This window comes from Echinops telfairi, unplaced genomic scaffold (assembly GCF_000313985.2).
Source record: "Echinops telfairi isolate 266 unplaced genomic scaffold, ASM31398v2 ScPeMD7_23;HRSCAF=83, whole genome shotgun sequence".
NCBI lineage: Eukaryota > Metazoa > Chordata > Mammalia > Afrosoricida > Tenrecidae > Echinops > Echinops telfairi.
Genome location: NW_022103920.1, coordinates 40,586,448 through 40,598,606, shown reverse-complemented (window position 1 = coordinate 40,598,606; position 12,159 = coordinate 40,586,448). Strand labels below are relative to the sequence as shown.

At 40.5% G+C, this 12,159-nt stretch overlaps 1 protein-coding gene and 1 pseudogene across 1 annotated transcript in view; one reads left to right on the top strand and one right to left on the bottom strand.

Annotated features, from left to right (window-relative positions):
* Nucleotides 1-6,693, bottom strand: part of SRPK2 (SRSF protein kinase 2) — a 154,600-nt gene extending 147,907 nt beyond the window's left edge. Inside the window, exons 1-2 of the mRNA XM_045288946.1 lie at nt 6,681-6,693; nt 3,786-3,903 (exon numbers count right to left, since the gene is read on the bottom strand). Of these exons, the coding sequence (XP_045144881.1) occupies nt 3,786-3,903; nt 6,681-6,693 (131 nt within the window). The remainder of the gene's footprint in view (nt 1-3,785; nt 3,904-6,680) is intronic.
* Nucleotides 6,694-9,133: 2,440 nt separating this feature from the next.
* On the top strand, nt 9,134-11,605 carry LOC101663293 (annotated as a pseudogene).
* Nucleotides 11,606-12,159: the final 554 nt, after the last annotated feature.

The window sequence follows — 12,159 nt, the reverse complement described above, 5'->3', positions numbered from 1 at the left end:
TCTATATAGAGCACTAACTGGGCCTTGGTGGTGCTGTGGGTTAAGCATTGGGCTGCTAAGAAAGGTCAGTGGTTCAAGCCCTCCAGCTGCTCCAAGGAAGGAAGATAAGACCTGGTATCTGAACTGTTTAGTAATACTTGATAGCTATAGCCATCTCATTTGTTCAAGCTATTAAGATTATCAAATACTCTTCTTCCTCCCTAGTGTCCTCTACCCAACAAATCCACAAATCTCAGGGGTACAAAGTAAGGAATAAGAAAGTCAGGAGTAAGAAAGAGGCTTAGGGAAAAAAAACCCAAAAACGGAGGCTTAAAATCCTAGTTTTTGCATCAAATAAACATCCATTGTGTTTTATGACATTAAATGGGGAAAGGAGTACAAGGAAGTAAAATTGTGCCTGGCACGGATGCTACCACGCTTAAGATGAATATATTCATTCAATAGGCACTCATTTGAAAAAGAAAATATTTCCAGTCAGATTTAGTCCCAAATCGCTCTCTGCAACTCTCTCATTTGCAGAAACATCTTCCCTTTTTTTTTCTTTTATCAACCCAAAACATACAAACCAGGAATTTTTAAAAAATCGATTCCATCATGCTCTGTATCTTTAATTTTTTTTAATATATTTTTGTATCTTTAATTTTTGAAGAAAATGAATAGGCTGAAAATTTTCTCTCTTCCAAATATAAAACAAAAAAATAAAGTATAACTTTTTATGATATCCCCTTTAATTTTTTCCTTCAAGTCAGCTATCCTGAACAGAAATAGCTCATGCCTCTCCATATTCTGAAAAAGATAAAAATGTAAATTTAAATTCCAGTGTATTTAAGATCTGTTCAAATAATTTCCGTAACTCCAAAACCAAACCCCACTGCGTTCAAGCAGATTCAACTCACAGCGACCGTCCAGAGCAGGACCGCACTTCCTATGTCTCCAAGGGTGTCCATCTTTCTGAAAGCAGGCTGCCTCAGCTTTTCCCACGGTGCTGCTGACTTCAAACCACCAATCTTCCTGTTAGGAACCTAGCCCTTAACCACTGTGCAACCTTGTGCTCCTCACAGTCCCCTCAAAAGCTGTAAGATTTCTTTTTATTTCTATTTTTCAATGAAGTAGCAATGGTTAGCAGTCAACCAAAAAGGAAAGTTTGCTTTTACTTTTGCTTTGCCCATTTTCCAAAATTGTTGGAACAAAATACTAATTCAATCAAGATTAGTACTTCCTTTAGCAAGTACTTTAGCAAGTTAAAAATGTGAAGGGGAACATCCCATCATGGATTATTTACTACATTTAGAAAGGCTGCTTAATCCATTTGACTTCTCTAATTATCAGATCAGTCTATGCTGCATGAACCAGATCACTTCTAGTGAATTTGGTTTCTAACAATCAAGTAGTTTTTTCCCTTGTTTTAAGAAACAATGTCTTTATCCCTTTTACTAGCAGATACTGGACTACTATCATGTGTGTGTGTGCGCGCGTGTATTCCAAATACCTGTAAGATTCAGCCCATGCCTCAAAGTGCTATCTTAAAATTGAAGAAAAAAGCGAGAAATTTTAAGGCCAAGCAAATCCTTTAAAAATGTAGGTGAGACAACTGATGTGTGTATGGATTGGGATGACAGTTGTATGAGCCCCTAATAAAATGTTAAAAAAATAAAAATTCACATTTAGGTGAGACTAGGAACAATGATTTAAAGAAAGAAATGGTAAATTATTTCTTATAGGTAATAGTGTACTTGGTAGTATAAGGTGTTAAATAATTCCTGGGCAAGATGTTGTGCTTTGGGTTTGGTTTTTATTCAGATTTGTATTTTTCAAGCTCTACTGAACAATTTAAAACGACAAATGATTTGACTATTCTTTATTGCATGGCTTTTAATCAACAGAAAAAAGAGGCAATTTTCTATGTTTACAAGATTGAAACAAATTCTACATTTGCATGTGTTAGCTGATCTATAAGCTGTATTTATTGCCTGTTACATATCAGCGTAACACAAATGCCAAATATATCCTTCCCTTAAGTAATAATAAACAAAGCAAGCAAGTCCTGGCCAAACTGTCTTAAAATATTGTGAGCACAGGAGCTGATTTCTCAACTTTCACAGCATGACCTGGGCATCCTCCCTTTCCTTCTGCTAATCTCTTAAGTCTAGGTTAAGAATGCAAATGCAATCACCAAAGTATTTTAGAATACTTTTCCTTATGAATTAATTTTTTAACCAGTAAACCTTCACCTATTCCCTACCTTGCTTCGCTACCATATTCAATCACTCTGTTATCTATAAAGAATTCATGTAACTACAATAGCTCACATAATTCTTGTCGCCACTTTTAAGAACGCTCATGGTAGTAACCAAACTCTTAACTTTACAGTTGGCACCTGGATAGTTAACTGTTGACACCATCAGCCAGCTCCCTCTTCCCATCACCACCATTTTACTGGCAGGACATGCACAAGGCTGAAAACTGTTTTTCATCAGGGAACAGAATGCTTAACATTGTATACTAGTCACAGATCAGAAGTCAGACACTACTTAAAAATAAACACGAGCCTTCCTAAATGCCCGTTTCGCTACCTAAAGAGAGCAGGATTATCTTCCTTATTTGTAAGGTCCTAAGTTAGTTAGCAGCCTTGCTGATCCATTGATTTGGTGTGATCATTTTGCCTTCAGGCCATGTCCTCCACACACTTGTGCACTTTAATTAAATCCATTTTACCATTCTGAGTTCTTCGCCTCACCATTTAAAAATATTTTTCCTACAGCACTCCTTCGTTACTGAATTACTTCTCCCTAGTATCATCCTTAAATATTGAATCTATAAGCAAAAAGATAATCCTGGAAACCAAAACCAGAATAGAAGAAATCAACACACCATGAGCACAAAATAGCAGCCTTAAGTATAAACCAGTAAGGTAACCAAGAGAAAGGTAAGTACCAACTGTTTGCCCAAGAAGCTCAATTTGAAAACAGTATTTTTACATACAATTTTGGTAAACTGAAGAGAGCACAATATTTACTTTATCAACTAGAGCCTCTTTACTGACTGGAGATAAAAATGTCTTAGACTTGTATAGAATAAGGGAAAATAGTCATTTAATCAAGTACTTCCTTATAATCATTTGATTGACAAATAAAATAATTGCTTTAAAAATACTTCTGAGTCATTTTGTCCTTACCTGCAGGCATGAACCATTACTGCATGCAGTGACTGTTCCATTTCCTAGCACAGACTTGAAGAAGCACCATATCTCTTTCAGAATGTGACTAATCTGTGGGTTTGCAATTCCTAAGCTATTTACAAATGGCACTCCCTTTTCCACATAATATTCTATCCAATTATCAAATATTTTCTACCTAAACCTTACAAATAACCCTGGTAATTTTGTGTGGCAGCAACCTCAAAATATGGGAAGAAAATCGAATGGCAGCATTTCCTTAAAGCAAGGCAAGATTTAAAAAATAATCATGTTTTGTGGTAATTTTGTTGTTGCTGTGTTTTTAACTAAATAATTTTTGAAAGCCCTCACCAGCTGTCACACATGAAAAGCAGTCTGCTGTGGTAGGGTGTGCGTGCTGCAGCTGCTTAAGCTCCACTAGTTTTTAAAATCAATTACGTTTTGCAAAAGCAGAACAGCCTGCTCAAATATACATCTTCAGTACAAGACAATGACCGGCATGCAGCACAATGCATTACAGCAAACTTGACAAGGAAATCACCATCGTGTCTGGTTTGTTTCTTAGCAATGCTACACCATTAATTGTTTCATGCAAGAGATGGAGCTGTACCTTTCTGAAGAGGACGACTTCTCAGAGTTAACTGACATCAGCAGCTCAATCTTCTGCTTGATTTCTGGAAAAATCAGAAAATATTCACAACCACGATTGCCCGCCCTTGCTTTCAAGCCTTATATCAAGAGATTTTTCTTCTCTAATCTCTTTTGTTCAGAACGAGGCCACAAGATTCGCAGTACTTCTCTTAGGACTGGGATTCAATGCTGCTAGAAAGGGGAAAAGCTCCAGAGGCACCAGGCCTTGCTAAACTATGCACATGACTGTTTATGAAAGCAGGAAGTACCACTTCTTCTCAGCGGAGGGGGGTGTTTTCTTTCTTAAGGTAGAACTAACATGGCTCCACAGGAAGATTTTATAGTCTGCAAATCAGAATTCAAGCAAGAAATGCTAACATCTGAATTCAATATACTAGATAATTTGAGAAGCCTGGGTCATAACGTTCCAAGCTGTAATGACCAGCCAGGGAACCCATGGCTGCCTCTAGTTCTCGAGCCCTGAAAAATATGGCTCAGCCAGTAAATCATTTTGGTCACTTAAGAATGAAATATTAAACCAGAAGCACAGTCAGAGATTTTTAAAAATTTTAAAACCGTTACAGTGTCTTGATTGTCTTTAACTAGAGATCAGTGGAACATCTAGGCTCTAACTCCTTTAGAATATTTGTTTTACACCTTAATTTGCCTGTCCTCCTTCGCAGTACAGTACAAGTGAACAGCAACACCCAGTTGCCGAGCTGAGAGACTACACTTGTCCTTTTAGGAAAGGACTGGCAATGCCATCTACCAACAAATATGTAAGCACCAATTCAAGCTAATTGGAAGATAACTGCTGCTGCTGATTTGGAAACTAGGTAACAGATTACACTAGAAGGAAGGGTAAAAATGAGAGGGAGAGGAAAAAGATGAGGAAAAACCTAACCCATTTTCTTTTAAGTACTAAACGACTGACCTAAAACACATAATTTTAAGTAAGTAAAATTTACATGGTCTGATTAGCCGGTTATCCGGCTCTTTTCCTAGTCTTAAAAAGTATTTCCAAGTGGATTTTAAAAATTTAAGCATGCTTTCATAATAACAAGTTCAGATACTCAATATAGAACACGGGACCAACTGGAATGTTGTTATAAGCATCCTTGGGATTTCAAAATAGACATAAACACTTTTTCATAGTTTTAAAGGTAAGACAAGTATAAAAATTCGAGAACATGCACTACAGGTCAAAGTAGAATATGAGAAAATGTGGAGGGAAATGCAGAAGAAGAGGGGTTAGCTGCATAAAATACAATGAACCTATAAACAAATAGCCTCTCAAATGTTGTTTAAAATTAGGGGTTTTCCTATTTTAAGCTTACAACTTCAAGGACATTATAAAACTGGTATGAATGTCTACTGAGAGAACAGAATCTACCGCTAGAGCCAAACTACTACTCCAGAGCGCTGAATGGTTAAAATGGGGGTGACGCAGGCAAACTCTTAGACCTGTGTCTCCTCTGCTTTAAAATGGAAATAATAATTCCTACTGGAAGGGCTGTTGTGGGAATTAAATAATATCCTGCTTGTTACATAGTAACCTGTTAGCATGTGGAATTCCATAGTAAGTATCAAGTGAGTTATTGAGGTATACTAAAAAAATTAAATAATTAAAAACTCAATGGCCATCCCCAAGACAATTCTGACTCATAGTGGCTGTATAGGACTGAGTCGAATTAGAATTGCCCTTGTGAGGCTTTTAAGACTGTAACTCTTGACAGGAGTGGAAAGCCTCATTTTTCTCATATGGAGCAACTGGTGCTTTTGAACTGCTGACTATGAGGTTAGCAGCCCAATAAGTAACCACTACACAATCAAGAGTTCTATGAGGTATATTGGGTCTGGCTGATTTTAAATAGCTTTTTGTAGTTTAAATCCGCCTTCTCCTTCTAACTGCCAGCCTCAAAGTCCACCATTTGTCACTATAGTCTTATTACATATGGAAATTTAGCTTTAATCTATATCTCAGTCGCCATTTCCAGAGAATTATTCTTAATTGTATCAGCTAGTCTCAGTAGAAATAGTTACATTTGAATCAGCCATCATTCTGGCAAATTTTTTATTTCAAAAGAAAACACAAAAGATCATGACTCAATGTATCCAAATAAAATCAGTGGCACTGTAGGACTCCAAGATTATAATACACAGACTTAACAAAATGCTGCCCAATCAAAATGCAGCAGTATACACCATCTTCTGGCTGACGACCTTGGTAGTCAGTACTAAAACAAGCAGGGAGAGTCTGATTATGCATAACACGCTTTCCAAACTGGTTTGCACCTTTTCTTCAAGCCTTTGGTTTTGTTTATACCTCCTGAAGCACAGAAGGTTCAGGAATGTTCTGTAAGCACTGCTAATATTGTATCCTTTGAGATCTGTGCATTACTATCCACTAGCAGAGGTCATGCAACAGTTTACTCCTTGTCAGTACCATCCATGGATCTGGTTACTCCCCCATAATTGACATCTATTTCATCACAACTTCCACAGCCCTCCAGGACTTGGGGACTTTGAAGACCAAGTAGACCTCCTCAGACCATATTGTGAGTAAAATTTCAAAATGACAACTAATTGGGGGGTGAGATTATTTGTAGCATATATCAGTGAGTGTTTTATAATGCGATCATGTAAATTGATGACTCGGTGATATAAACATACATGAGATTATGGTCTGAGGAGGTCAAGGGGCTCTCATGATGTAGGTTGGGTTTTATACAGTCCACTAAACTCATAGTAACTCCGGTAAGGTTTCTGAGATTGCATATCTTTACAAATATCTTTACAAAAATATCTTTACAAAAATCTCAACTTGCTACAGCTAAGACAGTGGTAGGTTTTGACAGCGGTTCAACACCCTTACCAGACAGCACCATGAGAGCCCCTTCTACGCAATTAAGTCGCTCTAGCTTTTCCTTTATGTCTTATTGTCTGTTAAACAGCCTCCCAAGAACTACCCCCGTTTTTCCTCTTATATAATTTATACCCTTATTTGACATTTCATCATGGGTCCCTCTAGATTTGTCTGAAGGAATGCTGTAGAGATCCCACTCTGATTTTATAGATCAAATCTTGCAACTTTGTAATTTAAAAACAAAGGTCTGTAAACTGGATTATTTAATGGTTTCCCTGATAATCTCAGCTGTGGTTCCCTGTGGAATCTATCCTCCTCACTGTTCAGACTTAACCAGGGTTCTTAAAATGTTTGGCCATACCACTACATGCCTCATTAATAAGCTACTGCTAAGCCTCTCAGCCTTTTTTCAATTCTTACCACCTGCCCTCATGCTTCTCCTCCTATTTCCACCTGAGGACCACACTTTTTTCACATGTAAAATAGGCCTGGGTTAGTTCCAGTAGAATCTAAATAAACACATTTTAAAAGTATGATCAACTTGAATTTAGTCATGATTTCCCTTTAAATTTCCAAAAGACATTTAAAAAATACTTTGCTTTTGTTATCTGTCTCCTTCTCATGCTGATTGTCTACTTGCACCTGACCTTCAAAACTTTTTGTTACATTGGGCCTCTACTCAAGTACTCCCTCACTACGAGAACACTTTGTTCTGATAGCCTGGCATTCGGTGATGCTCAGCTTCCCTACACGATCACTGAAGACAAAGTGGGTGCATAAGCAAATGTGGTGAAGAAAGCTGATGGTGCCCAGCTTTCAAAAGATATAGTGTCTGGGGTCTTAAAGGCTTGAAGATAAACAAGCGGTCATCTAGCAGGGAAGCAACAAAGCCCACATGGAAGAAGCACACCAGCCTGAGTAATCATGAGGTGTCGACAGGATCAAGTATCAGGTATCAAACACCCAGAACAAAAATATCATAGCAATGTGAAAGACCCAGAACAAAAAATCATATCAATGTGAATGAGGGGAGGGGGTGCTTGGTGGAGACCCACAGCCCATCTGTAGACAATTGGACATCCGCTTACAGAAGGGTCACAAGGAACAGATGGCCCAGTCACGGTGCAGTCTAGCACCAATGAAACATACAACTTTGCTCTAGTTCTGTAATGCTTCCCCTACACCCCACTATCATGACCCCAATTCTACCTTACAAATTTGGCGAGATCAGAGCAGGTACACTGGTACAGATATAAGTTCTTAACACAGAGAATTCAGGACAGATAAACCCCTCAGGTCCAATAATGAGTAGTGATACCAGGAGGGGAAGTGGAAGGTAGGGTGAGAAAGAGGGAACCGATCACAATGATCTACATATAATGCCCTCCCAGGGGGACAGACAACAGAAAAGTGGGTGAAAGAAGACATCAGTCAGTATAAGACATGAAAAAATATTAATTTATAAATTATCAAGAGTTCAGGAAGGTGGGAAAAGGGGAAAAAATGAGCTGATACCAAATAGAAAGAAAATGTTTTGAAACATGATGGCAACCTATGTACAAATGTACTTGACACAATGGATGGATGTATGTATGAATTGTGATGAGTTGTACAAGACCTCAATAAAATGATTTTTTAAACAACTTTTTGTTGTTCGCTCTTCTCACTTGACTTATTCTTCTACCTATACCTTTTATATCAAAATAACACATTACCAACAACTCATATCCTTCAACCACTACTAGTTGTTTTTCACCTAGACAGTCCCTGCAGGGCTTGCATGCATGGTCTGCAACTAAGCTCTTTGACTTCCCATCTCTTTCTCTTCTACTGTCTTTCTCTCAGTAAACAGCAAAATTACTCCCCTCCTCATCATAAACATTTTAGAAATCCTAGACTAGACACCATCTAATTTGGGACATCATTACCGTCATTCCCTCTTCTTTACATTTTATGCTCCAGAAACACTGAGCTCTGTGAGATGTCCACACAGACTATGTTTGCTCACAACCACAACCTTCTTACCCACCTTGCTCCTCCTCCTGAGCTAATACTCTAGCTTGTCTCCCCTTTCTAAACTCAGCCCAAAAGTTACTTCTTCCCTAAAGTCTTCCCAGGCAGAAATAATTCCTCCTCTTCTGCTGCACTGTGTATATTTACTTGCACTATAGAATTATTAAACCATATAAAGTACTTGTTTGACTCCCGATGACTTCCCTGCGAATACAACACACCAAACTCCTTGCCCCCACATGGATTGCAACTCCTAACCACCCCACAGTAGAGCTGCCGCATAAGGTTTCCAAGGCTGTAAATCTCTCTAGAAAGTACACCGTCCATAATAAAACAATTAAAACAACAACAACAAGAAAATAGACCGCCCTGTCTTTTCCCATGAAGGGGCTGGCGAGTTTGAACTGTCAATTGCTGGGTTAGCTGCCAAGTGGTTAATCTGTGAGACCATGTTTCTTTTCTTGAAGAGAAAATTCAAATCCATGGTCAGTAAGTCAACACTGACTCAGAGTGACCCTACAGGGCAGAGAGCTGCTCCGGAGGGTTTCCAAGACTGTAAATCTTCACAGAAGACAATTTTGTCTTTCTCCCAAGGAATGGCTGATGAGTAACTTTCGCCCTTGAGGTTAAAAGCCCAATGCTTAACCCAAAGCACAACCAGGGTTCCTTCTTTGAAAAGGGAGCTGAATTTTTACTTCAATGCATAGAGGGGTCTCACGCATCACAAACACACCACAGTCTTCAGAAAACGTTACAATCTAGCTAGGCCAAGATTCTCTATTGTTAAATATACCATTTCCGTTTAAAATCAACCAATTAGAAAACTTTAGGGTTATAACAGAAAACTGGGACAGGGGATATAATGGGTTCCAATTTCCCTATATCCTACACACACACACACACACTCTTAAACCTACAGCTAAATTTCCAAGGACCCAAAGCTTATTTTAAATAAGCTCGTAAAATGGACCTTTCTTATTATAACGAATTAAAATGATCAACATTAGTCAGATTTCTTGCTTACAACAAATGGTTGGTCTGTGACACTGTACTCTTCTTACCCGGCTTATCTTCGAGAGGAGGAGCCTGCCTCGCTAGGGTTTCTCCACTCATGCTGTTGCACCCATCCTAAGGACCTTCTCATGATAGACTTTTATCTTCATTTCCATTCACTCACTTTAAGAGGGGCTCAAATTTCTTAGAAGAATAAATCAACATTTTATTCTTTTCAGTCAATGTCCTACTGCTGCTGCTTAAGATACCACTGTCCACTCCAAAGCATCTGTGGATTTTAAGACTCCTGGAACCCAGGAGTGAGGCCAGGGCTGTCACAATCCCAACAACTACGACCAGGAGTAGCAGATTACCAATAACTACAGTGAAAACAAACGTCCAAGAAAACGGGTGCTCCAAAGGGAAGGGGGCATTTTAGGCATTTGAGCACATCTACACTTATACAGGAGGATAAGACCAAGACAGGAAGCCACGGGACACACCTGTGTTCTTTAAACAGCTAACTACTGAGCAGGGGCATAGTAAGACCCAGCTCTTCCAGTAGTACAGCAACTGCAATAATTAGGGGCGCCTAGCAATAGCAACACAGTACTTGTGAAACTGAACCCACCCCAACTTTGGATATGGGAAACAGGCATCCTTCCATTAGAACCGAAAGTCCTGGGCTTCCATGGCCTGCCCAAGGCCAAGTGCTACAAGCAACTGGAATGGATCCTCAAAAAGCAACTCTTTGAGATCGGCTCTGTGGCCATGGAGGGGAGGGGACATTCAGCAAGCAAGGGAAATGGCGGCCCAGTAGACAAGAGTGTCTGTCTCCTCAAAGAGCTGGAGCACAATGCTGAGGACCCGCACTGGCCGGAGATCCAGAGCTTCTTCCAAGGAGGCCCTGCCCTGGTGAAGGAGGAAATCACCTTGCTACAGCAGGGGCAGCTGTCTCACCGACGGGCTTGAGGAGGGGATCCAGGATATCATTCTGGGGCTAACCCAAGTGACAACCGGTGGGAAAGTTTCCCTGAGGAAAGCAAGGTACCATACCCTGAGCGGAATCTGCGAGGTGCAGGAGATCGTAGAAGGACTGCATTAAGAAGTAGCCATCCCTGCCGCTCTTGGAGGACATGCACCCCTCTGTGGCCAAAATCTGCTAGCACCATGATGTGCAAGGTAACAAAGCCTGGGACACTCCTGAGAGGCGCGAATAGCAAGGAGCTGTGGAGGCCACTTGTGCATGTGTGCTGTTGGTACTGATCGCAGACCTGGGTGGGCAGATTGGGAACTACCACATGGAGGTAGTGGAGGACATCAACAAGCTGCTAAAGTCCATAGACATGGACAAGGATGTGAATGCAATGCATGCCTTTGACCTGGGACAGACCATTCCATTTTCAAGATCAAGAAGGTCCTCAAGAGGATGAGAAAAATAAAAACCAAACTCCTCCAAGCACCAAATCCCCTCCTCTCCCCTCAATCCTCAGGATGTACCTGAGCTTGGACCACATCAGTCAACTGGACATGAGCTTGGCAAAGGCCTGGGTCCCAGAAGCCCTGAGGAGGGCAAGGATCAAGTTGCACACCTTTATCACATACATGGATGTGAGGGAAGCCATGGAGAATGGAAACTGTTTGTGTGGAGAGCACCCATCCCACAAAGCCTACTGGAGCATCCAAGAGATCCAAGACACTCCTTTGGCAGCAGCCACATAGATAAGACCTACGTCGGCCTAGAGGGGCTTCTGACCAAGCAGCTGCTGGCCCTGGACACCGTGGACCCGCAGGGTGAGCAGGTGTGCAAGACAGCACAGAAGCAGGTAGTAAAGCTGGCACCGAATAGTCTCAGCTACTGGGACCTGGAATCTGACAAGAAGCCAGGCGCTCACACTCGCAGTCGCTTGTTTTGCACTTTACTATAGCCTCTTCTGTGAACTTCTCCAGAGATTTCAGGGCATTGAGCCAAAATGTGTTTTACATACATACCTACTTCAACCTCAGTATTTATGATTTCAGCAAATTATATTCAGAAACTCTGCTGCTTTTGATGTTGCAAAACACATGTTATTACAGCATAGTAGTGTTTTCATTCGGGCCATTATCTGTATGACATGGCCGTGGTTTGAAGGTGTGGCTTCAAACACCCCAAAAAATGTGGAGGTAGGGAATCAGGCAGCTTTAGATATGTGATATGCAGAATCTTGGGGGAAAAGACAGCCTTCCATAATATAGAACAAATTATGAGAAAGGGGAAAATTTGGGATGGAGTATGAGTAAGGTCCAAAGCAAAGCGGTTTATCAGTCTATTTTAATATGCTCAAAAAGAGGCACACCTAACACGTCCCCCCCCCTTTCACGATCCAGGTGTAGCCCACCCATGAGGCGGGCAGGGTGTTCACTGGTGTGCTACATGGTTTAGCGCAGCGGTTCCCCACCTTCCTCAGGCCGCAACCCTCTCATACAGTTCCTCATGTGG